Source organism: Mycteria americana, chromosome 2, assembly GCF_035582795.1.
Source record: "Mycteria americana isolate JAX WOST 10 ecotype Jacksonville Zoo and Gardens chromosome 2, USCA_MyAme_1.0, whole genome shotgun sequence".
Classification (NCBI taxonomy): Eukaryota; Metazoa; Chordata; class Aves; order Ciconiiformes; family Ciconiidae; genus Mycteria; species Mycteria americana.
Genome location: NC_134366.1, coordinates 1,945,914 through 1,971,794, shown reverse-complemented (window position 1 = coordinate 1,971,794; position 25,881 = coordinate 1,945,914). Strand labels below are relative to the sequence as shown.

General features: G+C 49.5%; 1 protein-coding gene and 1 long non-coding RNA gene across 3 annotated transcripts in view; both read left to right on the top strand.

The window, feature by feature from the left end:
- The first annotated feature begins 37 nt into the window (after nucleotides 1–37).
- On the top strand, nucleotides 38–1,292 carry LOC142405206 (uncharacterized). The gene is made up of 3 exons (XR_012774091.1): nucleotides 38–409; nucleotides 559–715; nucleotides 1,112–1,292. It is a non-coding gene; the product is annotated as an uncharacterized LOC142405206 (long non-coding RNA).
- A 42-nt stretch (nucleotides 1,293–1,334) lies between these two features.
- Nucleotides 1,335–25,881, top strand: part of PTH1R (parathyroid hormone 1 receptor) — a 130,739-nt gene continuing 106,192 nt past the window's right edge. Inside the window, exon 1 of one of the 2 annotated variants that reach the window (XM_075492198.1) lies at nucleotides 1,335–1,520. Coding sequence is in view for 1 of the 2 variants with exons in the window: in XM_075492196.1 (XP_075348311.1) it covers nucleotides 1,446–1,520 (75 nt within the window). In the remaining variant the exon portion in view is untranslated. The remainder of the gene's footprint in view (nucleotides 1,521–25,881) is intronic. The other variant, XM_075492196.1, reaches the window with a different exon arrangement.

The following is a 25,881-nucleotide window of genomic DNA, read 5'->3' as shown; positions in this document are numbered from 1 at the left end:
TTTTTTCCCCTCGTAGTTTTATGAATGAAACCGCCCGGCTGAGCTGGGAGTAACCTCCCTGCCTTGAAACTCCGAAAAGCTGGTGAAGTCTGGGGGGGGCCTGGGGGGGACGCAGCGGTGCGATGGGCTCCGGGCGGCGGCGGTGGCAGCGGCTCCCCCCGGGCGCTCAGCCCCGGCGGGGCGGGCGGCAGCGCGGACCCCCCCGGCCCCGGGCGAGCTCCGGGAGGCTGCAGCTCCCCTTGCCCGGTTTTCGAGAGACTCCTCCTAGGCACGGAACGGAGGAATCTGTGCCCATGCGGGTACGCGAGTGGAAAAAAAATAAAAAATAATTAAAAAAAAAAAAACCCAACCAACCAACCCCACACCAAAAATAAAACCAAACCCCGAGGATTTCAGGACATTTCGCGGAGTAAGTGAAAAGTGTTTTTGCCGCGGGGAAAAAAAAAAAAAGAAAAAATCTAAAATAAACTACTTAAAGGGGGTGGCGGGGCGTGGGGGGGGCCGATCTTTCAGCCCCACGCTTTCATGCCCTACTCAATCGGCTTTTTGAAACTCCAGATCCTTTGAGACGGAGCGCGAGAGAGAAGCAAAAATCCCTATTTGTAACTAAAACACACTGCAACCTGGAAGGCTGGCAGAATAAACCTATTGTGGAACTGAAACGCGCCGGGATATCCAAGCAAAAATCCCCCAGAGTACCACTGTTTGCGGAAAGGTAATTGCTAAGTGAAAATATTTCCAAGTTTTCGCTTTTTTTAACTTTCGACTTTGCGATTTGTTTGCACGCCGAAAAGAGAAGACAGAGGGGGGGGGGGGGGGGAAAAAGCTTCTTTTTTTTTTTTTTTCTCCCCCCCAAACCCCTCTGAAACCTAAAAGATAAAATTACTGGATCTAAAAATAAAGCAGTGGTTAAAAGCCTCCCCCACCCTCTCCAATCTCCCACCCCTTCCACCCCTCTCTCGCCTTCTCCCTCCCTCCCTCCCTCTCTCTCTCCCTCTTTCTGTGTGTTTGCGTTTGACAAAGAAATTATTTGAACTTCCCACTGCCTCATAAAAAGGAAACAGAAGAGCAGTTTTGACATATGGATGTGATTTTTTCTGCTCCGAGACAGATGCACACGGAAAACAAACAGCACCAGGGGCTGCAGCTCTGAAGGGAGGGAAGTTGCTCCGCTTCACATGGGCTCCTCGGCTGCATTTAGGGAGCTGCCCAGATCTCCAGCCATGAGAAAACGAAGCAAAGGACCGGGGTTTCTTGTCATGTGCCTTTCTGGCTAAAACTGTGGAAACAAACAAACAATCAAACAAACACAAATTCTGGAGCGGGGGGGGGGGGGGGGCGGGAGGGAAGAAGAAGGAGAAATCATCGGCAAGAGGAGCGCTGGAAGATCTCTCGTCCTCCTACTTCCCTGAGCGAGCTTGGATGCTGGAAGAAGCCTCTTGGATATGGGATCATATCTGGTTTATCACAGTCTGGGTTTGATCCTCTGCTGCTCCGTCTTGAGTTCAGTCTACGCTCTGGTGAGTCCCTCAATCTTTTCCCTTCGCATTCTTGAACGATCTGGGCGGCTGTTTCCTTGATGAGTAATTTACTGTATCAAGGATTTAGAAGGCAGAGGGGTTGGTTTTTTCGGGGTTTTTTTTTTCTTGGGTTTTTTTTTTTTTTTTTTTTTCAGCCCAGTGGTTTATTTCGCTGGCAGATAGCGTGTGCAGTTGGTCTCAAGAGTTGCTGCACCAGATGAAATTAAAATGTCTGTGCTTCCCAAAGAGTTTGAATCACTTTAAAACCCCTCCGGACAGGAACGCGTGCAGTTTGACAGGGGTCTGGGGAAAGCGTTTGGGGGATAATTTAAAAGACACCTATGGGTAAAGGGCAACCTTTCCTTTTCTTTTTATTTTTCTTTCTTTTTTTACCCACACCCCCTCTCCCCAAGATGATAAATTTAATTTTAATTTAATCTTCTTAATCTGCAAATCAGCTTAATCTCAGCGAAACACTGCCTTCCTCTTTGGGATTAAATTTGGAGAGGACCTTAGCGTGCAGGGCTTGCAGACAGTTTACACTCAGGAGCATGAAAGTAGTATTAACCCTTTGCTTCCTGGCGCTGTTTTCACCTGTTCCTCCACACACGGAGGCAGAATATCTTTACAGAGGTAGCAAAAAGGGCTAAAGTCTGTCAAAACTGCCTTGATGGTGGTGATGGGGAATGGGCTAGGATCTACAGACCCCTCCTCTGCAGCCCCAAGTGGTCTCCAAAGCCCTTCTGCAGCAGTGAAGGGAAACGTCACCCAGAATCGGCCACCAGATACTAACCCACCGGCGGGCATGCTGCTTTGACATGTGCTTTCCTTGCTTTCTCCGTCCCTGGGATCACCACCACTGCTGGCCATTTCTCTGTGCCTTCTGGTGTAGGAAGGGGCACGGCCACCACCTAAAGCCGTGTCTGCTTTCCACGAGGGATGGAGATGTTTTCAAAAGGGAGCGGGCTCACCCCGACCCTGGCTCCAGCCAGGTCCTCCCTGACCCTCCAGGAACCATCACCCTGTCCCTCCAGGAACCATCACCCTGTCCCCTGGGTTTTGTAGGGACTGCTTGGGACCCTGTGCAGGGCTGGTAAGGGGGGTATTCCCCCACATGTCCAGCATCGTGCTAGAGGGAAACATCTCATCAATAAATGAGAAGAAACAGCCCCTCGGAAAACAATCACTGTTGCAGTCCATCCCTGTCTTGCTCTATCTCTAAGCGCAAATAAACCTTTCAAAAATCCCCAAAAATTGGGGAAATTGGGAGGACCACTTGTAGATTTGTTGAGGTTTTGGTGATGGCTGAGGTTTCTTACCTGTTCTGGAGTGAGATTAGCATCTCCGTGACCACGTCTGACTTTGGGGCCATATCATGACAGGGTAGGTCCTGTAGCACCTGCTACCCCCCACCTCCACAGCCCTGCTGCCGCTGAAGTCAGCACCAAAATTCCTGCTAGCTTTGGTGCCTCTGTTGGTACCGGTGAAAACCAGGTTCGTGAGACAGCCAGGTTGGAGCTCAGCAAACTTCAGGACCCAGAAAACACAGGCGAGTGCATCTCCAGTCCCATTCCCGGTTTACTCCCCTCTCCCAGTACATCCCAGTACCTCCAGAAGGTGCAGAGGACCAGCCAGTGAACCAAGTGTCAGCTGTCTCGTGTTCCCAGTGGGTATTTTATTTTTGATACCCCCATCACCACAGATACTTTCAGATCACAAGCGATTTGCTCAGCAGCGCTGGTAGGCGACAGGCGCTCATGGCTGGAGCAGCTGAGCATACCCCCTGCACCGGCTCAGGGCGAGCTGGACCTGGGCATAAATGAGGAATAACTCTGCCAGAATCACAGAGGGGCAAGAAAGCAGGGAAATTTGCTGGGAAGGGCTAGGTGAGGAATGCACAAGGGTATTATTTGCTCTGTTGCATTTCCAAAAGCCTGATCCCCTCCTGTACTGATTTAGGGTCCTACCGCTAGAAACCCCATTCAATTTAATTAGGCCCAGGCTGAAGTGCATGTTTCAGACACTTCCCTTGCTTTTCAAACCCACTATTGACAGCTGAAGGAGTTGCCGGAAGGTTTGAAAAGTTGTCCTGACAATTCAGGGGTTGCAGAGATGTCGTGTGTCCCTTCTGGCATCCACTTAGGCAGAGTAAGAAGGTCAGCCCCATGTCATCCCACTGTACGACAACTTGCGAGGCATGGAACAACTTGCAGGGTGCCTAGAGCCTGATTTTTTTTGCTGCTGTTGTTTCTTTCCCAAACTAACTTGATTTTTTAAATGAACTTTGAAAACACGGAATGGTATTGACTGCACGTTTCAGCACGGTGATGTCTTGGTAGCTACGCTGTAGGAAGGGTCGTATATATACTTGATGTTTGCTAGGGGGTCTGAGTGTGGTTTATGTGCTGCCATCAATAGAAGTCACCAAGTGCCTCTCTCCTAGAAGCAACAAGCAAAAATCAATGAGGGTAGCTGCAGAAGGACGGGCATGCAAGCACTTAATTTGGAGATAGGCTCTGCGGCAGCTTTGGGCTAAGCTAAAAGTGGTACCCAATCTTTCACTCCCCCAGCATAGCAAAGCAAAGCTCTGTTGTGGGGTTTGAGTCAGGAGGATTCCTGCAGACAGAGGCAGCTGACCACTCAGAGCTTCAGGGCACAATTCATCTGACCGAGGCTGGAAGACTTTAAGTCTTGAGAGCCATGGCCCTAATTGCTGGGCTCTTTGCAGCTCTGTTGCTTTGCATCTGAGAGTTGGTGATGCCGAGATCGGGCAGAGCACGATGCATCTTAAATCTGAAGCTGTCGCTCCCGTTGCTCCTTTTGTCAGCAGGCAAAGATGATAATAAAGGCACGTCTCGCAGCAAGAGTGCTGAAGTAGGGATGGGAAATGGTTTCTTGTGTCACTGGTACATCATGGGGCAGGACGCTGGCAGCTGAATCACGTCTCCGCAGCACGCGGGCTGCGTGTCCCTGCGTTAACTGTAAACCACGGTGGGAAATTCAGCACAGGGAAAAATGCTGTGGGAGCAGGTCCTCTCAGAGTTAAAAGTGTCTGTGCAGAAATTGTGGACCTCCTGTGAGCCTGCAGCCGCACAAAAGCCATAGTGAGACCAGTACCCCTGCCCTGCGCTTTAGGGGGGCAGCTGAGAGGGACAGACGGCTGTCGTTGATGTGGGGTAAAGTACCGGGTGAAGCTCTGCTGTCCTCCAACTCCCCGGGCAATCCAGAGAAGTTGTCCCCCTGCATTTCCCTGGGAATATTCCTGATTAACACCTGCTTAAATGGCAAAGGGAATTTCCCTTGTCGATTGAGCGCTTTGTGCCTGAAATCTGGCAGGGTGAGGGGGTAAATTTGGGTTAATTCTGCTATTTAGTCCAAGGGCCAGGGAAGCAAAACTGGCCTGAGCCAGATAGCCCTGCAAACATGGTCTTGAAAAGAAAACGTGTGCAAAAGGAGCTTTAAAAGTAGGGTGCGACACGAGCAGAGCATAAGAGAAGGTAAGATGCAGGCACTATGATTTTATCTGAAAGGCGTTGCCAGAGCTCCTTGCAGAAAAACCTCCCCATGTCCCACCTCCCAGCAGAAAGCCCCATGGTTTGCTCCGCTGGCCCCTTTGGTTTTCACTCAGTTTTCTTCTCTTGCCAGTCTCAGCCTGGCAGCTCCCAAGCCAGTTGTCACTGGAGGAGATATTCTGCATCATCACCATCACCATCATCATAAGCCACCAGTCTTCTGCAGGGCTTTGGATCAGAATAGCTCCGTTGCGGGAAACGGGTATCAGGCTGAGCCGGCTGCAGTCGGCTGAGCTCAACATGACCCAGGGAAGCAGGTCCATGGGGGGTATGAAATGGGCAGCAAAAGGGACCTCTGCTTTACTGGGGTGGGGGGGTCTTGTCTTTTAGCAGCGCTCAGTGCCTTGCAGAAAGTGCTGCCCGTTAGGGGGATGCATTTTGGCAGCAGAACCGTCTCAACCCCTTTTCTGTTTGCTGCAGCCTGTGGTTCCCCAGCCCTGGCCCCACTCAGGCTGCTTGGGCAATGCTGAAGTTTCCCTCTGATTTTGCAGAAGAAGCTGTAGCAATCCCCCAGGAATTCAAGGGGTGGCAGGAGGGGATTTGGGGCCCTTTCTTTGGAGCCCTTTCTTGCAGGCATAACCCAACACAGGGACAAGCTCGGCCAGGTCACCTGCAGAAGGGTCCCAGCCCCTATTCCCAAGGGAGCTGCATCCACACCAGCACTGGTGTTAATCTCCGCTAGGAAGGTCCGGTATAAATCGGAAAAACTCTCTTGTTCACACCAAAGCGATTCTCGGGTCACCAACCAGCCGAGATCGCGATGCTCAGGCAGCAAAGCAGCTGGATTAAGGAGGTGCTGGTCTGTGTTTTGCTCCTTGACTTGTCTCTTGTTGTTCCTCTGATCAGACCCACATCTTCATGCACCTGGAAAGGGGAAGGATTTGAAGTTGAATAATTTATAGCTGGAAGGGAAAGATAATCATATTCTGCCTCAGAATACGGCCCATAATAAAAAGAATGATAATAATAAAATAGTCCTATGTAGAGATCCTGCAAATCCCAACTAGCTGTCTAACTTCATTAAATAAAGACAGGCTCCCAGTGCAGGGAAACAATGTCTGAAATGTTCTTTCCTCCGCACACGCTTGGGAGCGTGCCCATCCCTGCCCCGTGTATTTATGAAAGATACGATTTTTGTTATTGTACTTCGGGATTAGCTGATACCCCTTGGACTATAAAATACTCAACCACAAAATATAAAGCAAACAAGCCTCCGCGTCAGGGTAATGCATGGGCTGTGATTTCATCCCATGCAAGCCAAACAAAGTTCAGCTGCCCGGTGGCAAGTCTGACCTGAGCAGGCTGAGTTTAGTGTGAGCTCCTTGCATCGGGAAGGGGAAGAGCAACAGGGCAACTGTGCGCACAGGGGGGGTCAAGGCTGGAGGAAATGAAATCCGACGTGCGTCTTTCAGGTCCGGGCAGTTGTTGTTTGGTTTCTGGCCTCCTAGAAATAGCCCCGGAGCAGTGCTTTGAGATCGGTGGGATTATTCGGACTGGGGCGGTGTGTCTGCAGTCCTTGAGAGGGGTAGCCTCAGCCCAGACAGCTCAAGCAGAGACAGCTGCTGCCCCTGCCACCGCCGCCCTGCGCTCCCACGTCCCTTTGAAAAACGACGCTGAGAGCCTGAGCGTCATCCCACAGCTGTGTGTCTCGTATCCTCTCTTTTCCTGGGCTGGATGCACTGATAAGGGACTCTCCTAGGGTGTAAAGATGCTGGGTGGAGGATTTCCCTCTGCTTGGGAAACGCACCGCTCGGTGCCGTGCTCAAATTCAGTGGAAATCAATCCCTGGTCTGGAGAGTTATTTGGGGGACAGACACCGCACTCATCACACTGAAACCCCGAAATCGCAGCTATTACCATACAGCCTCCGACCGAGCAGTGTGGGGCGAGGGGGTAAAGCCCCTCTCCTGGCACTGAGATAGAGGGCTGGGGAAATCCTGCGCCCTGGAGTCGGTAGCAGAGCTAAGGTTCCAGCTAAACCCTGCAGTCGTTGCATTTTCTTTGCGCCTAAAGACGAGGAGGAGGGGATAGCAGAGGCAGACTATGGCTGCCTCTGACTTAAAGCCTTCCCGGGAACTTGTCCTCGTTGCTTCCGAGCGGCTCAATCCTCATCCCACACCGCTGGAAGAGGGCGATGAAGTCCGGCGTGTATTTAGGTACTCACTGGGCTGTGCAGCTCTCCGACCCCCACGGCTCATCTCAGCCTTTTGAGCTCTGATCCCTTCAAACCTCCTCGCCCTCTGACACTGGCCGGATCAAAGGGAGAAGCCAGCAGGGATCCCTCACCCTTTCGGATGGGCTGTTTCTCTGCAAAAGGGCAAGCGTAGAAGGGTTTCTCTGCCTGCTCAGCTCCTGCTGTAAGTGAAATTTTAGTGTCTCTCAATTAGTAACCATTACAACAAAAAAAAAAACCCAAAGAAAATGCGTTCCTTAGGGCAAGCCCTGACCGACAGGAAGAACTCAACAGGATCAGCCTGTGTTAAAAGGTTAGACCATATCAAAGATATTTTGCCCCGATGTGGAGCATTTGCTTTCTCCCTCTGCATCCACTTGGCTGGTATAACATCATTTGGCTCTCTCGACCCATAACACCTCAAACTTCAGCTGGCCTTGCAAGAGCTGGTGTGCTAAAGATGATCTTTGTGTTGCGCCTTTCACGACGCAGCAATAAAAAAATTACACTTGGGGCTGAAACTCAGCCAGCAGAATACCTGCTGGGTCAGACTGAGCTTTGCTGTCTTGTGTCATGGGAAGAAAACACCCAAACTCTGCTCAGCGTACCTGGCTTGGCTTTAACCCCTTTATTTCCACTGAGGCCAGGCTGACCCTTGCCAGTGATTAGAGGGGCTCTGTGTTTTAGGGTTTTCCTTTCCCTTCAGAGGCTTAGCTTGGATTGACTTCCAGAAACCTGATTTTCAAGAACAGAAAATTTTGGACCGATGGCTCCCTCTTATCAGGTCATACTTTGATGACAAATTCTTTGTGACCATACTTTGTAACACAAATTCCTCTGACAGCATTCAGGCGATGGTTCGGTTGCTGAAATCTTCTGCAAGGCTGGCCTGTCTTTCTGACCACATGTTTTTCCCTTTACCCAGCAAAGCAGAAAGCGGACTTCTCTGCCCCTGTTCCCTCTCACCCCCCCAGCATCCCCGGTTCAAGGCATTTCAGCAGCACAGGGACTGTGCTCCTGTCTCCCTCCATCCCTTCTGACTGTGTGCACCCCTCCATGAGCTGATTCAGCTCACTGAGCTGGCATCAAACTAACACAAAATGGGAAAAAGAAAAGAAATGTAGGAGAAGGTTTGTTGCTGGGTCAGTGAACGGCATCTGCACAGCAAAGGCTCGGATGAGTCCCTGAGACATGTGAGGGAGAGATTGGGTCTCAGGAGTGGGGACAAGATGGGATGAGGGGCCAGCAATGTGTGCAGGTTTGCTCTGACACCATGGTTGTACAGTCATGTTCCTCTGGCATAAAGCCCCCCAAAATCCTCCTTTTGCCAGATGCACGCCCCATCCCAGGCCTGCTGTGCGCCCTGTTGCACCTCCTGCTCCTTGGCAATAAACACGCGTAGAGCCATGTGAGCCATGGGGCCGGCAGACGAGATCATCGTAGGCTCCATGCTACCTCTGAACCTCCCCTCCATCAGCCACACCATATGGTCATTAGCACATTTCTTGGCAGAGTTTTCGTCTGAGCAGATGAGTCCTGTAGATAGTGCCAAGTGATGGTTCAGGATAACACAGGTCAGGGGTATTGGATGCGACCACACTTTTTTTAGGGAAAAAATGAGTTTAGGCTGGTAGACATGAGGTGTGCTGTGCCGCGTGGTGTCAGGGCCAGAGGACAGAACCCAGCCCTTGTATTTAGCGATAGAGACATAAACAGGGACTTCCAAGACTCAGAAGTGGCCCAGACAAGCTGAGATACAACACATTGGTACCTACTTACCTGCTTTCTGCTCTGTTGCTTGCAGGGACAGCGATATGGTCAGGCCAAACCATTCCCCCTGTGTCCAAGTCAAGGAAGGTGTTGAGCCAGGCAGGACTAGGCAGCGTAGCCATCCTCCCTAGCCCACCTCTCTGACCCTATCAAAGTGCAGAAGAAATGAGCCTTCGAAGCCCAAAGGTGTTTGGTGTCTTTGAGTCTTTCCACCCTAACGACCTTGAGGATCAGCCATCTGTCAGATAAAGGCAGCTCATCAAAAGAGATTTGGCCTCTCGAAAAAGACCTCCTCCTAGATCAGTGTCTGGGGCAAGGGCTAGAGACAGGAGTTGCTGTCTCAGCACCCAAGGCAGACTGGTTATCTCGTTTTTCACATGGCTGCCCTGTTGCTAATCAGGGTTTCTTGATGTTATCTTTACTTCAGTCTCCCTTCCCCTCTCTCCAAGCGTTTCAGTGTATTTATCTGCTTGGTCTTGCCACACTGAGAGCAAGAACCAGCCTCTATTGCATCTGTAAAGGCAGGTTTGAGAGTCAGTGGGTGTCCTTAGAAAACCTTCTCTTCCCTTCACTGAACTTTGGCTTGGGACCTAAAGGGTTGTTTTTTTTTTTTTCTTGTATGTTTTAACAGAGAAGTAAGTGGTATGCAAAACCTAGCTCATGCTTGCCACGGGTTAAGGGATGAGGTGCTTTGTAAGGAGCAGCAAATGGTAGGGAACTACCATCTCTTGGACACGTAGCAGAGGACAAACGATCGATTAACTGAGACTCAGTGGCACGTTGGGAGGCTCTGCCACTGTTTAGGACCACTAGCAAGTTATTTAATCATCATCTCAGTGCCTTGATTTGTTCGCCTGGTTTATACTCCTTGGGTACTCGAGGGAGTGCAACATCCCAGGAGAGCCCTGAGCCCATCCTGTACACTAAGCACAGGAATGATGCTGGTAGCAGACACACAGTGGGACATGTCTTAGCTCAGGAGGAAAAGGAGGGTTTCAGAAGCTGGAGGCACCCTGGCCCTGCTCTTCCCAGGAAGGCTGGGACTGCTGGACCCGGGAGCATCGTTTGAACCTGATTTTGTTCACACTTCCCTGCACCGTGCTATTTCCCTGCTCCGTCTCCCCATCGTGATGACAGCCTGCTCTGTCATTTCTGTCACTGTCTTTACCCTTTCTTTCACAAGGCTAGGGAGAAAGACATCAGCATTTTTGACCGACCTGGCAGGCACATGGGGCTGCCTTCAGACCACTCCCTGTAGGCACACTGAAGCCCACCAAAAGACAAGGCTGACTGACTCATACACCCAGACCATGTTACTACAGCTTCCCTTGCCTGCAAGACCTGAGAATGGTCTCTAACCCACTTTATTTAGTGACACAGTGAGGCCAAGGGCTCCTGAGACGGCTCAGCTGTAGGAAACCATAGGCTGACTCACAGAGTAATTAATTCATTGATTTTGTGAATTAAAACACGTTAGGCAATGCCTGATCTCCTGCAGGAGCAAATAGCCAGTAGCTTCTTTTGTTTTGCAAAGATATAAATCAAATTCCAAAATTCAGTGAAACCACTGGACTGATTTCCATGAACTTCACATTCTGTTCCCATCTATCCCACTTTTATTGCCTAAACCCCTGCCTCACCTCAACGTTACCTTGACTTCCTTCTCGACTCCTACATCCCAAACCACTTCTCCTTTCAGAGAGCAATCAGAGTTAAAGTAGCTTTGAGACACCAGCTATGGCGAGTGGTTGCAAGGAAATGACCTGGCCGCGCTCAAAAGAGTAAGAGCAATAAAGCAACATTACGTAGTGTATCTATTTCGTGGTTAGCAATTTCACTCAGCTCAGTAAAAACACAGCAAAAAAAAATTAAAATAAAAGTGAGAGGGAGCTGATAAGAGCTGGGACTGCTAAGAGGCAACCAACATATAGAGCTTCAAAAGCTAGAATTGCTGGCTTATCAAGAGCCGTTAGCTTACGAAGCCTTTTAACCTCTCAGAGTTGATAACCCTGAAATTTTCTCTGGGCTTGTGTTTCCTTCCAGTGCCCTCGAGGTTACACTCCATGAATTGCTTGCTCTAAAATGGCCTCTTCAGGAAGGAGAGGAGACCAGAAGTTGAGATTTAGCTCTGCCATTGACTTTCTATGTGTTTTCAGGTATTTCTTGCTCTGTACGTGCAGCAAAGGCACGGAGGACTTGTGCGGAGTGAAGGTGGACTTTGTGCATTTGGAAACATGGTTAATTTTTATTGTTCTTCCCAGAAAAGGATAAAAGAGAGAGAGATGGCTCTATAGGCACTGAGGTGGAAACGTTTTCCCAGTCTAAATAGCCGTGGTTACTAAAACACACACGAGTAGGTGGTCAGAGGGTCTGATCAAAAATAGCGTGGCCAGCAGGAGCAGGGCAGTGACCGTGCCCCTGTGCTCGGCACTGGTGAAGCTGCACCTCGAATGCTGTGTTCAGTGTTGGGCCCCTCACCACAAGAGAGACATGGAGGGGCTGGAGCGTGTCCAGAGAAGGGCAACGGAGCTGGGGAAGGGTCTGGAGCACAAGGCTGATGGGGAGCGGCTGAGGGAGCTGGGGTTGTTCAGCCTGGAGAAAAGGAGGCTGAGGGGAGACCTCATCGCTCTCTACAACTGCCTGAAAGGAGGGGGTAGAGAGGTGGGGTCGGTCTCTTCTCCCAGGTAACAAGTGATAGGACGAGAGGAAATGGCCTCAAGTTGCGCCAGGGGAGGTTTAGACTGGAGATTAGGAAATTTTACTTCACTGAAAGGGTGGTCAAGCATTGGCACAGGCTGCCCAGGGCAGTGGTGGAGTCCCCATCCCTGGGGGTATTTAAAAGCCGTTTGGATGAGGTGCTCAGGGACATGGTGTAGTGGTGGGCTTGGCAGTGTTAGGTTTACGGTTGTACTCGATGATCTTAAAGGTCTTTTCCAACCTACACGATTCTGTGATTCTGTGATGCAGACATGGCTTGTTTTCCCTTGTGCTAAATTACCAGGACTGTTTACCCAGGCCACTGGATGGGGACAAAGCAGGACAGGGCTGATTTCCCTTGCTTGGCTTTAGATGTCAGCAATGGGTGCTCGCGCGTCTCAGAGCTGCCCCTTATACTCGAGGCACCCACTCAGCTGCAGAGCATCCCGCTGCAGATCATCTGTGACTGCACCCCACAGAACCTGGGTGGGCCTCGAGGTCTTATTTCCTCAGCTGACAAAGACACAGGATTCGGTACGAAATTGTTATGCATGCGTGTATAGACAAGCGAGCGTGTGGCTATAACTGCACGGCTCTGACTCACGCGGGAGTATTGTTAAACAGTCTCAGAGCATCCCACCATATGATTCCGCTGCAGAGTACGAGCTTCATTTCCAATTCACATCCCACCATGACTGGGGTTTCTCCGTCAGCCTTTCACCACCACAATGAAGCATGTTTGTTGTTTTTTTTGTTTCATTCCTGGGATCAGATTTTCTCTGTGATTTGCCTTAACCTCATCATAGAAACCACAAAGCTCAAGGGGCCAGAGCCTTCTGCTGGCGTAAATCAGTGGTGTTCCTGTGGAGTGCAGAAGGGCCAAGAGAGTCTCATCTGATGTCAATCAGTGTCACTGCAGGGAAATAAGGAGAGAGCCGGAAGGTAAATTGGAGAAGCCCAACTGGCACATGCTGGTCCTGGTCTCCTAGCCCTGGGTTGCATCTGGACGGGAAGGGAGAAGATTCTGCAAACTGAGAGATCTGGGTCGGATGACAAGCCCGCAGTTTCCAGATGCTTCTCCAAACCATGTTCGGCCATGCTTCAGTAGCTTCTTTTGTGGCTGGCTGCCTTGTGCAATGAATGCCTTCTTGAAAGCATTTAAACAAGAGCAATTTGGGGGGTGGATCTGAAAGGGAGGAGTGTTGCTCTTGTTTCTGGCTATGGTGGTGGTGGGGAAGGACGATAAGCATGCTGGCAGGCTGGATTTTTCAAACCACAGGACAGGGCTGGATTCAGCTGTGGATTTGGGTCCATTCTTAAAGGATGCCAAATCATGATGTCTGAATCTGTGAGATTTGAGCAAATTTAGCATCAGTGTTTAAAGCAGACCGTGCAATAGATGAATGGTTTTTCTTCTCTGCTACCCAAATTTTTATACTGATTTTGCCCTTGCATCCCTTAGTGTCATCAACAACGTCGGTGTGATCAACAAATTGAACTTTAAGTGCCTCTTGCACATATTTTGTAGGATTGAAAGTGGGAAATCATGCCATTCAAATTCACAGCTACTGGGTACTCCTAATTTACTCTGTCATCAGCAAAAGACGACTCGGGTTTATGGAGGAGCAGGGGGAGGGAAGCGTGCTTCAGCTGGTGAAAATGCAACAGAGTCAGCCCTTGTTTTGCACTCAGGTAAGGATCCGGCCCTGGTTCTGTGCCAAGGAGTCTGAACACAAAGAGGATCTCCATAGAGGTCAATGCGGGCACCTGCTCGGCTGACCTGATTCAGCGCTTCCTGGGGTGATAAGGGCTCTGAGTTACCCAGATAAGCAGAACAATGGCCAAGCCAAAGGGTGAACTGACTGCCATCGCATGAACAGAGCTGGGTGGAGGAGAAGCCTGAGGTGGAGTAGGAGCAGACAGCCCAGCCCTTGCAGCCTGCCTAGGTAGATGCCTGCGTCCTTCCATTTGCTACTTTTCCTGTTTCTGCTGACAGGGAGGTGAATCACCCATCCCTCCTGTAATTGCAATGTGGTCAAATCTGCTGCAGAATAGCCATCAGCACTGTTGCTGGGGGCCACGCGTGCGTGAGAAGCCATAGGGTGCGCACAGAGACCTAATAGACCTGGGCATGCAACTCCTTTTCCAGCCTGGTGTCTACTCTGCTGACGGTGCCAGCCTTCATTATCAGCACTGTTAGTCCTCCAGAAGAGCCAGTTATGCCTTGTCTCACTGCTGTGGCAGTAGCCTTTGCTTCTTTTTTTTAATCTCCTTATTCATCACTTCCCCCTTTGCCTCTTGGTAGCGCCGTTGTTTCTTAACCTACTGCTGGCCCTAAGCGCCCAGCTTTCAAAACAGGCATTTGAAATGAAATGGAAGGGAAGTATACTCCATTGGGAAGTACCTCCTTAGGGTTCAGAGTTAACACCCTGTAGAAAGTGGACCAGGCAAAGATCTGCAGTTCATGCCTCCAAAAGCATCGGGTTGGGATGCCCACATTTCCTGGAAAGCCTGCAGAAGAATGTAAAGCAGAATGAATTGGGAAGAGAAGGCTGTCTGACCCCTAAAATCCCAGCATTTTGTGTTTCCTCTTCCAGTCTTCTTGCTGTAAGGACAGGGAAAAGGAGTGTGACAGACGCTGGAACAGGTCCCACACCTCCTACAAATCATCCGTTCCTGGCTGGAAACAGATGGTGCCCAAGAAGGCAAAGCTGATATCCCTGGCTTGCTGGGATACAAAGAGGATATTTGCAGTGAAGACAGGTCATGAGATGGTAGGAGATAAGACCATTTTGGGGAGAGTCCAAGGCCTTAGTTTAAAGCCTTGGCTTGGTATTTGAACTCTGGAACAGGGCAGGGGTATGTGCAAGCGCACAGGGAGGGGACAAGTCCCATCCCAAGGGCTGGCAGTGCTTTGATGGGGCAAGAGGCTCTTTTTGAGCTGGCCAAGGGAGAGGAGGTATTGAGGACCAGGGCTGTTGTCCCAGCCCAGGGAGAAGGATGGACAAGAGAGGACAGACAAGACTTTGGCACTGCCTGAAGAAACTCCCAGCTGACACGGCTGTAGCTTCACTAAAAAGTAAAAACAGGCAGGTCAGGGCTGAAGTGCTGTTCTGCAATCCTCCACGCTGTTTTACTGCCAGCACGCTCCCTGGCTTGTCTTTAGCTCTTACCAGCTTGCACCACCCCAAATAATGCTTAGACACATTTCAGGTGTTCTGTGGGTTGTAGGAGGTGGTTTGGATGAAGCAACTCTGCTTTGGGAAAAAGATATTGTAGACATACGGACGCGGGCATGGTCAAAAGGGACAGAGAACAGGACCCCGCTGATTTATTCTCTCACACAGGATTAGCTGATGCTTGTGGTCCCATGGGAGAGATCCCACACTGCAGCAGGTCCCACTCCATGGGTGGCTGGCTTGATCGCTGCTACCATCACATCCGAGGCACCAACAGCCCCAAAACAGGGCTCTGTTGGGACTCCCACCACCAGCCACCACCCAGTACCCCTGGAGTGTGGGCATGCCTTTATCCCAACAGCAAGATGCATGGATGCCCCATTGCAACGTGCTCCAGGGTTGATTTGGCCTCTTGCAATGGGTGGCAGCCTGTATTTTTCGCTCCGGGGACCATTCCTCCTCCCTCCCCTCCATCTCCCGCCGGAGCATGCACAGCAGCCACCGCTTTTCTCCCTGCCATGCCTTCCCCCGTGGCTCTGAGGCCATGGCTGCCCTCAGCTCCAGGTGAGCAGCGTGTCAAGCCCTCCAGTGTCTCCCCTCCATGCCCAGAAAAAGGGGGAGACGGGGTAGGGATGCCGGAGCTGACTGGCTGGAGCAGGGAAGAACGTCATGCCCCAGAGCTGCCTGCACCGCACTGAGAGCTTAATGTGCCGTAATCACAGAGCTGGCCTTGTTGTAACGGCACCCCGACCATGCACAGCTCCCGGCTGCCGCTGGCAGCTCCCGCGCTCGCTGCCCGCGGTTGCTGCCGAGTGGTTTTTTTGGAATGGATTCCCCCCCACATGCTCCCTGAGCAAAAGGAGAGGGGGTCTGCAGGGAGGAGAGGAGAGAGCGGGGAGAGGGCTGGCGTCCCGTCTTGGCCACTGATAGTGCCGACCCTATCGGGTTGTGAATCGGGACATTAATCAGTGTTATGGGGCTTGGGACGGGGTCAGATACCTGTGGTTTGAGGCGTGCTGGCAGGGCTCAGCATCGCCGGAGTCATAATACCACACACTGCTCATGAAAGAGCGGAGCTGCGACGTTCCAGGAGGCATGGTGCCGGGAGGGACGGGGGACGGGCTGGGGAGGCGGCTGCTGATGGGGGCAGGAAAGGAAAGGGGAAGGGAAGAGGGAAAAAAATAGAAAGAAAGAAAGAAAGAAACCCTCTCCGTGGGTTTCCTGGCTGCTCTGCGCACAGGAGTACGAGAAGAGAGGGCTGCCTGCTTTATAACCCGCCTGCTGAGCCTTTGCCTTGCCTCTTGCATCCTCTGTGCAGGGAGTTTGCTGCACATCCCTTCCTACAAGTGCTGGCAAGAAAGTGAGGGTATGAGAGCATGAAAATTAATTACACCAACCAGGCAGGAGAAGTGGCAGAGGAGGGTGGGAAGGCAGGGCCCTAAAGGCTGGGTCAGGAGCTTGGGAGAGAAATAAATGGGATTCCTGTTCCTGGGAAGGGGGGACCAGAGGAGACAGGGCCCCTTCATTGTCCCTGTGATTGAGGCTGCTTTGCTTTCCAAGGCAGCATGAAACAGGCTCTCAGCTGCATCTGGCTTTTAGATGATATTAGGTGTTATAAAGTCTAAGGAAAGCTGTCAGGAGTTCAGGTTTGGGTCCACCTGGGAAGTTTGCAGAGCTTTCCATGCTGATTTCTCCCTGCACATCACAGGACACCATAGATGAGCTCACAGGATGGGAGAAGATCAGGGAATCTGCTATGGCAAGTCATATGAAGACAGAGGGGTACCAGCCAAGGTGCAGCCACATCTGGGGTCTGCCCTCGGAGAAGCACGCTGTGGTCCCAGCCTCAGAGCTCCCATCCACCCCTCTATCCTCCCAGTCCCTGCCAACACAGGCAGGAGAGCTGGCCCAGCCATGCCCACCACAGGGTGTCCCAGGGTGGGAAAGGGACCATAACACCACACTGCAAATGCACAAGGCTGGGGGAGTGGAGAGTGTAAGGAGAGAAAGGGGTCTGTGTTTGCGGTCAAGACCTGAGCATGCTGTGAGGGATTTGTGGGGACACCTTGGGTATGTGAAGTTGTGTTTTCCCTTCTATCTCTGCTGCCTGGAGGGAGGCAGGAGTCCCCATAGCAAGCATGGAGTTGACCATGACACTGTCAGACTTGCTTGGAAGTCAGATGAGATGGATCTCACCTGCTTTTGGATGCCATAGCCTCTTCATCTCCAAGGGAGGGAGGTAACCCAGTTTTCCTCCGTAGGCAGCAAAGATCCAGCAAGGAGAAAGATGCTACAGCAGGCACCTAAAGGGGAGCAGACAAGACACCATGACGTTGCTGATTTCTGCCCTACTCTCAGGAGAGCCTGGGTGGTGAGCTCATGATGCCATGGACATCTGCAGTGAGGCAAGCTGAATCACTGGGTTGGACCCAGGCAGAGCAGTCCTCAGGAGACTCTGTGTCTGTCTACCAGGTCCCATCAGTGCAGACGGACACAGCCTGTGGGCTAGGCAGCCGTCAGCCACCTCCAAACAGGAGGTGCTAGGCCACCCTGCACGGCAAAGCCCAGGCCTGTTGGCTTAGCATTGCATCTTTCTCCTCTTTTTTTCTGTTCTTTACCTGTTTCTGTTTTTGTAGTTTTATTATTGCATCTTTTAACCACAGTGGGCTTTAGGCCATCCTCCCTGTTTTTAAGACAATAATGTTGCATTTGTGGAATCGTGGTTAGCAGCATCAGCAGGATGTTCTCAAAGGCTTCCCGGTTTCCATGAACACTGTCTGCTCTGAATTTATTTTGCCAGTTGATGCCAACAATTGACCTTGTAAGTCCTTTCCCCTCTGCCATGTAGAAAAAAACCTCTTCAGCCTCTGCGGTACAATGGACATCTCTTTCTCCTCCTAATGAAAGATGGTTGCAGGTAGCACCCAGTGCTGCAGTGAAGGACACCCTGCCTTAGCAACCCATTTGAATGATTACAGGTGGAAAATATTCCCAAGATTATGACAGTTGCTTAAAATATCATGAGCTTTTCAAAAAGGGGAAGTTTTTATTTCTCTTCCTTTTTCTCCCCTTATTCTGGCACTCTGGAGTTAATCATCTCCAGCTTCTTTCTGCTGCCATGGCAGGTAAATGCTTGCTTTTATTTTAAATGTGAGCTGTGTGTCCCTCAACACATGACTCCAGAAGCTACGGCTTAAAGAAAACCAGACTTAAAAACCACCAGATAAAGGAGTGAGAACTTGCAGTACTGATGCATGTCCTTAAAGGGTAGGGGGAAATGAGTAAGAAAATACTATTATCTTCTTCCTGCATGTCCTTCAGCAAGTCATCCTCTGGAAGCAGTTGACAAAGTACATGTCTAAAAAGTTTGGGGGAGTTACTGAAAGCAAAAGCTCTTTTGCTGTTTTTCACATTCATCATCTAGCCAGTCACTGTGTGGTAGAGGAAAATGTCAGGGCAAATTAAAAGAAAACAATAATCTCCTGTGTTTTTACTCCTCTGGGGATTACTGCTGTTTGTTTTGTTTGTATATGAATAGGTGTTCTTCTGCAAATGCCTCAAAACAAAATTGGTTTCATTTGTTCAGTGTTTTGGGGATGATTTGGTCTTTTGTTGCATTTGTGATGTTCAGAGTTAGGAGATCTTGACGTTGAAGTTTTCATGTTTAGGTTTGGGAAATGTGCCTTTGGAAAGAGCAAAACCCTGCATTCCTGCATTTTGTGCATGAATTAAAAATTTAAAAAAAAAAAAAAAAAGAGTCCTAACGTGACTAAAAGAGGACAGCCACGAGAGGACAGCCACGATAAGAACCCCAGAGCTAAAAGTAGTCTTTGGGGAATGCAGAGACTGTCTTGGAGTAAGTGAGCGCAGGTATTGCAAGTAGCTGTGTGAGCATCTCACAGGCAGATACTTAGGAAGCTGCTTTCTCCTCCAAGTTCCCCTGTTTCCTCTTGGCTGTGTTGGAGCTGGAACCTTTTAGAGACAGAGACTGCCTCGTGCTTTGGTCCAGGTTCATCCCCCCTTCCCCTGGGCATCCTGAGCAGGAGATTCCTCTTGCCTGCTCTGAGATGTCTAGGTGTCTACCCGGGCTTTGTGGTCTGAGCTTGTCCGTGGAGCTCCAGCCAGCACAGCAATGAGCCTGGGGAGAGATTCAGTTCAGTCTACAGAGGCAATGAAGGCTCAATTCACTTGCCTCCATGTAGTCATCTAGAGGCACTCAGGGTGTCCGAGATGTCTACCAAGGGCAGGTAGACATGGCACAGGACCAGCAGGAAGCCATGGAACAGGAGCTGGAGGCCAAGTGAGCTACTGCAGGGCATCAGGTTGCACTCAACACCTTGTTTCTTGCCACTGCACAGCCTCTGGCAAAGCAAGATTTGGGATTTTCCTCTCTGTGGTCAGTGCAGCAAGACAGAGACCTGGAAAGGGTGCATCACCCCTCACAAGCAGAGTCTGTCTTTGTTGACTAAGCTGGAGGGACTCACCCTAGGACACCTCAGGTACATGTGGTGGATTTTGGCCTAAGTGATTATGCTGTAGTAATTTCTGGACAGTTCCAGTTCCTGGTCAAAACCTGCAGCTGCTGTAGCAATGCAAGTGGTTGTTATCAATAAAAATCCCTCCAAGACTGGAGGCTGATAATTTTCATCCTTCCTTTCTGTCCAGAATACTGGGCTTCAAATCTAATGGTGTGTTTTAAATAAAATTTTTAAATCCTTTTGTTGGGGAAAAAAGCCAGAAAACAGCCATTTATCTGGTTGTAAATAAACCTACTAATTTCAAAGACCAGAAGGAAAACATCCACTTGAGTGGGGAGTTCTGAGGAAACCATGTCAAGTCCCTGTCCCTGCCATCTCTTTGCATTTTCATGTAATGTTGAAGAGTGGCTGGTACAGTTACACCACAGACTCCCATCATCTTCAGGAACACCTGGGACCACAAGCAGTAGCTGCTGTTTCAGGCCATAGCTCCCTGGTTTTGAGTCTGCAGTCTCCAGCTTCACGGGCAGCGATGGACACTCCTGAGGGGTTTGTGAAAGGTGGATAAAAATCCCAAAGTCTATCATTAATAGACATGTAGTTTTGATGCACAGTCCACACCACCAAGAAATGGTAAAGGGCTCACAGATGACAGAGAAAAGTTGAAAGCCACTGCTCAGTCAATAGTTTCCACATTTCTGTGGTCAAGGAAACTTAGCCGCCAATATTTCCTTCAGACCACCATGATTTGAATCCTCTGACCTTTAGTTAAAAATGCTAGTGTTTACTCTGGTTCTGTAGAGAAACTGGGGATCACTTGTCAAGACTTTGTCAGCCACTGACTGTTGTGGACCGTGGCATGGGAACACCAGCCTAGAGGGAGACTGAGCGTGCTGCTGGCCTCTGTTGAACCGCAGACCAGCAGGTGGGATTAATCTCACCTTATCGAGCCTTTTTAAAAATTATTTCTTGAGGTTTCTTCTATAGTCAATATGCAATTCAGACCTCTCCTCTCATCCCGTGGTTTGTATCGCCTGTTGGTTGTTCCTGCTTTTCTTTGTGGTCTATAGAAAGAGCTTTGAACAACATGCTAGGTTAGATGCTTAACCTTTATATGGCTGAGGATGGAGATGGCTCTGCACCAAAATAACCTGTGTGCTATTTCTGGCTCTGCCAGTCACCCTGGGGTGACTTTGAGAATCCCCTTCCTTTTTTGGTTCTTCTATCCTTTGTCCAACTCGCTTCTTTAGGCTTGGCTTTCGAAGCATCTAGGTACTAACTGAAATCTGAGGGAGTTAACACCAAAACAACTTTACACTCTGATTTCTGGGCCCTGAGCCATAAGTTCCTCAGAGGAGAGATGCATTTTGCTGCAAGCCTGCATAAAGATAAGCGTAACAGGAACAGACTTTTATCTGTGGCCTCAAAATGTGTTTGTCCTACAAATATTAATGTAAATCTGTAGCCTGCACCTCCCACAGGAGTCACTAATAGAGATCTATTGGCTTTAGAGTGGTGGCTGGTTTTGCTGTAGGCAAGCAGCCAAAAATAACATCTTCCTGTCCTCCCCCTCCAAAATCTATTGTGTGAATCTAGTGTCTCATTTCAGATGACACTTCTTTATTTTCAGTTGCAAAGGATCCTCAGCGTGGAGGGGAGTGCATATACAGAGATGTGCATCTCACGGACACTCTGGCTGTGCCAGCTCCTGTTGAAAGGTGTTGGACACCAGCAGAGCAATAGCGGATGATCTAGGAGCGAAAGGAGGATGGGGGCTAGTGTTCCCCAGTGTCTGCTTGCCCCTGTAGAGTATGGAGTCTGGCCAGAGAAGCTTTCTGCTTTCTCATTGCCACTGCTGCAAATCAACCCAGGACGGGAGGGGGGGGGGGTGTGTAAAAGAATCGCAGTTAATGGATTTGAGAGATCATTACAACGGGAACTGTGCGCGACTGCGTTGTGGTTTCAGCAGCCACTCTGAAATAGCTATCTTCCCTCTCCCCCTCCATCTGAGTGCTCGTGGATATTGTTTCAGACTCCTGGTCAGCTGAGCAGGATAAGCTGAGTTTGTGCAGAGTATCAGTTTGTTTTCTCCAAAACTGTCTCCTGTCTCTTCTTATTTCTCATGAAAAGGTCTATGAAACTTTTGAATGTTTAGGAGGAGTAGCCTCTGGTAGCCCTTGCATAAAAAGGCTTCCAACAGAAATAGTCTAGCCTAGTCTAGTCTAGTCTAAAATATCCCTTCCTCGTGCTGGTTTTTTCTATGCCAATGCACATTTCATCTGTGGAACTCATTGCCGTAAGACTGCATTATGACCAGAGGTAGAGAATGATTCAAGTATGGGCATAAAAATGGAGAGAAGTACCCTTAATATACCACATTAATAACATTTCTGGGATGTGATCTATACTGTGATGCTTCAGGACATAACCCGGTCTGCTCTAAATAAAGGCCAAGAAGAAGTTTCTTCCAATGGAAGACTATTTAATAGCTGTGTACCACAAAATTTCTTTCGCCCGTATCTGAAGCAGGTGATGCTGGCCAGAATCAAAGGCAGGATGTTAGAATTCAAGATCAAGGGTATCACAACCAAGCATGGTTTTTCAGCTCCTTCAGGCAGAAGTCAGAGACCTGCCAACTCCCAGGCAACAAAGCAGAGTGTTTAATGTGATATAGTCATGAGGGTTCAAAGACTCCAGCAAATTCCAGGAGAAAAATGCTTTGCCCATGGGAGAAAGTCAGAGACTAGTCCACTCCACTGACGCACTGAACTTGTGATCTAGCGTTGGGGTCTCTGCTTTGAATAACCCTCAGTGGACTGTTCTTCCATAAGAAACTCTGGTTCGGTCACGCCTTCAATCTCTGCAAGTCTTTTGCACCACAACATCTTGCAGTATGTTGCATGAGGAGTGTCTCCAACGTGCCACCTCCTGACTTTAGCTGATGTTCTCCAACTGCATTGTCACTCCACAGTTCTTGCAGCCAAGCACTGCCAATGCTATTAAGAACCATCTTTCTCCCTCCCTGGAAAGACCCAGAGGATCTGACAGGGCTCCTCAGACCGCAAGGATGTGCTTAGCCTGTATCCACTTACCAAGGACCTGTCAGCACAGCCTCCATCAAGTTGTTTAGGACACATTAGAAGATTTTTGTTTCAAAGGTAATGCACCTTGCCATAAGCACCCCTTTGGTTCATTGTTTCTGAGCAATCCTGTGCCTCTTAGATAACAGAGTCCAGCAATAATGCTTTCGCATACATCCAGTGGAGGAGGTGACTTTGTCCCACTCTGGCGGGCAATGACTCATTGCCAGCTCTTGGCTGGGTTTCTACAGGCCCATGAAGCTACTGCAGCAACCCTCAGGTCAGTGGGTTTCTTGGTTGCAGTCCATAGCTGCTAGCCTATATAGAGGACGTCTGTATGTTAGAGAAACCTCTCTAGTACTTGCATGAGACTCCACAGTCTCACTCAGAACGTGGCAAAGCATGTCCTTAGCATCAAAGGCTGGCACATCACAGGTCCTCTGCTTTTTACACTGCCTGCTGGATTCAAGGTTGAGACCTTGATCCCTTCCTTCTAGAGGTTCCATGTCCTATGTCTAGGATATGGGAGAAATCTTTAACTTTGGCTGCAGACAATAATAACAGCATTCTTTGGTTGGCATAAAACTCCTTATAGCAAGTGTGAAGATCATCTGTGCAGACACCCTGCCGTGTCCTGAGGTGGCCCAAGAAGAGAGAACTCATGATCTGTGAGACTGAGGGGAGAAGACGTCTAGTCTAGAGAAGATCAAGGGGACACGTGATTACAGCCTTCCAACACATAAAAGGCTTCTGCACAGAGGAAGAAGAGAAAAAAGTGTTCCTCGTGTCCCTCAGGGATAGGGGGTAATGACCTTAGATTACAGTAAAGGAAATCACATTAAACGTCAGGAGAAACTTCCTAAGAGAGGATAGTAGGGCAGGGGAGCAGACTGCCTCATGAAGGGAGAGAGACTGTCACCGAGAGGTTCTAAAACAGCCCCAGCACCTCGCCAAAGCAATTACAACAGAGCTTATTCTGCATTTGATTAAGAAAATGGACACGGTCCTTCCCACCAGACCTGCCTTTCTAGCAGTACAGCTGTGACATGATTTTCCCAAAGACCACCCAGCCCACCACCTCCACCTTCCTCTCTGTACCCAGGACCAGTTTAGTTTTACCTTCCTTCTCTAAGGCAACTTCCCAGCAGTGGTTAGCTTAAACAAACCCGATCAGGATCTTTGAAAACCCCGAGAAAATCCCCTCTGCATGCAATTGTCTTTCAGGGAAGGAGAGGAGGAAGCAAACAGCATGTCCTAATTGAATCACTACATTTTTAATGTGCTCCTGGAAGTTTTTTTGCAGACGATGGTGGTGACTGGAGGATGAGACTAGTTGACTTGCTATTTTAATGGCCCCAGCCCAGAATGGCAGCCCTCTAGGACAGGGAAACCCATCAGCCTGGGTAGATCTATCTATTGGAGTAAGACATTGTTGTGCGATTCTTTCTAAGTCTTCCTGTCTGAAAGCAGATATCTGGGCTGTCAACAAAACCTTCCTTTCTCAAGCAGAACAAAAGCAATTTGCCTCCAGCGAGGCTGGATTTCCTTTGTTATGTAACTGCCAGTGGTCTCCGAGTTTAACTGTGTAATTACATTCTCCATAGTTGGCTTCAGTTCAATGGGTTTCTTATTCACAGCCCGTAGCTGTCAGGCACTTGCACAGCATGCCAATATCTTGAAGACATCCTTCAGTGTCCCGAGTACATATATGTGCATCGAGGGTGCAATCCGTGGAGCGGATTCCCAAGTATGCCCAGACCCAAGTGCAAGGCTGGGCTAATACGAGATGGTTGTTCACGGGAATGACCAAGCTGACAGCTGCTTTGCATCACCGGAGCCCTGCAAAACAGCTAATGCAGGCCAGCCAAATCACTCCCCGTAATGTTCACTGTGTTTACTGTATTGGTTGTGTTTTATGGCGTGTTTATATATGCTTCATGTTCTGACTTTCTGGCTAGGCACATAATGTCACTGCAGAGCGCGGGTGCGTGGGAGTCGTGTGCATGAACACAGCGGGGACCTGGACCAGCCTCCGTTTGCACTCAAGGCAGGTGATCTATGAGGAAATCTGTATCCTCTGCATCTGGACCTGATTTCCAGGTCTTGCTGATCCGCATTCTCCAGACATACACATGGATCTGCAGACTCGAGCCCTTTAGAAGTGCTGCAAGTTCAGACCCCCAAAACTTTAGGTATTTTCTAAAAACTCTGGGCCATTATGACCTGGGTAGGAATCTATATGACTGGGCCACTGGACTTGGACTGGTGCCAGTTCTGCTCCCTTGGTCACCAGTGCTTTTTGGAAATATCACCTGCCATGCATCTGGGTAGTCCTATGCACCATCTGTCTGTCTACTAAATAAGTACATAGGCAGCGCAACCTGTGTATGTTTTCAGTCTAATTAATGTTCCCACCCCTCTTTTCCTCCTTTTTAAGGTTTATTATTTCTCCTTCCTCTTGTTCTACCCAGGAAATGTTGGGATGCTGCCTTTCATAGAGCTCCCAGGAGGCAGAGCAGATCAATTTTTAATTCAATTTCCTTTCCTTCTACCGCGGGTTTATCTAATAGCGTAAAGCACCTAAAAGAGGCAGAAGACTGGCAAGAGACAGACTCATTTGCTAATACCCAGAAGGGTCGGAAATAAAGGCAGGCCTGATATCATATATTTCTGTCTGTCTTGCAGGAAAAGAGCGCATTATTTTCTTGCAAAAGTCATCAAGTTGTAAATGAAATTGGCCTTGCAGCAGTGATATTTTTGCGCTATGCTCTTTAAAATTCAGACCCACACCAGCTCTGCACATGGCCTCTGGCAGCTGAAGGAAGAAGTGGGGCAAATACTGTCCCAGTGAATCTGCAGCCTTCAAAAACTGATGGTCAACCAGCCACCCTTGGGTTTTCTTACTCACTCACGAAGCGCTTACGGAACGATTTACCATCACGCAAAGCAGGTCTGCTACAGGAGGTATTGCATGCTTGTACACAGCATGCACCCCAACAGCCCTTCGTCAGTGCTCAGCCCACGTGGCATAACTGGCATTCAGGAAGGATCGGGGGAAAAAATGTGCTCAGCAAACACAGAATATTTCAGTCTCAAGCTCGTGCAGAGTTTCAGCAGTCCCAGGACTCAAAATGTCCTGTGATGGGCTCAGTAGGAAAGGCTTAATTTGACAGGGTTTCTGCTCTGAGCTGTATCTTTTCCTCCTCATCCTAGAGCTTGCTGCAAAGACAAGGGCAATGACCCTCCTGTGTCATTGAGAAGGCTGGAGTGAAGGCTAAGAGAGGGCTCTTAGTCTTTTGGTTGTGAGCCAATGGAAATAAACACAACTGCTCTTAGTGGGAGATCAGATCTGGCCCCCAGTGGGCCAGAGGTAGAAGAAGAAATTTGGTCAGTGGTGATGGGAATCCAACTC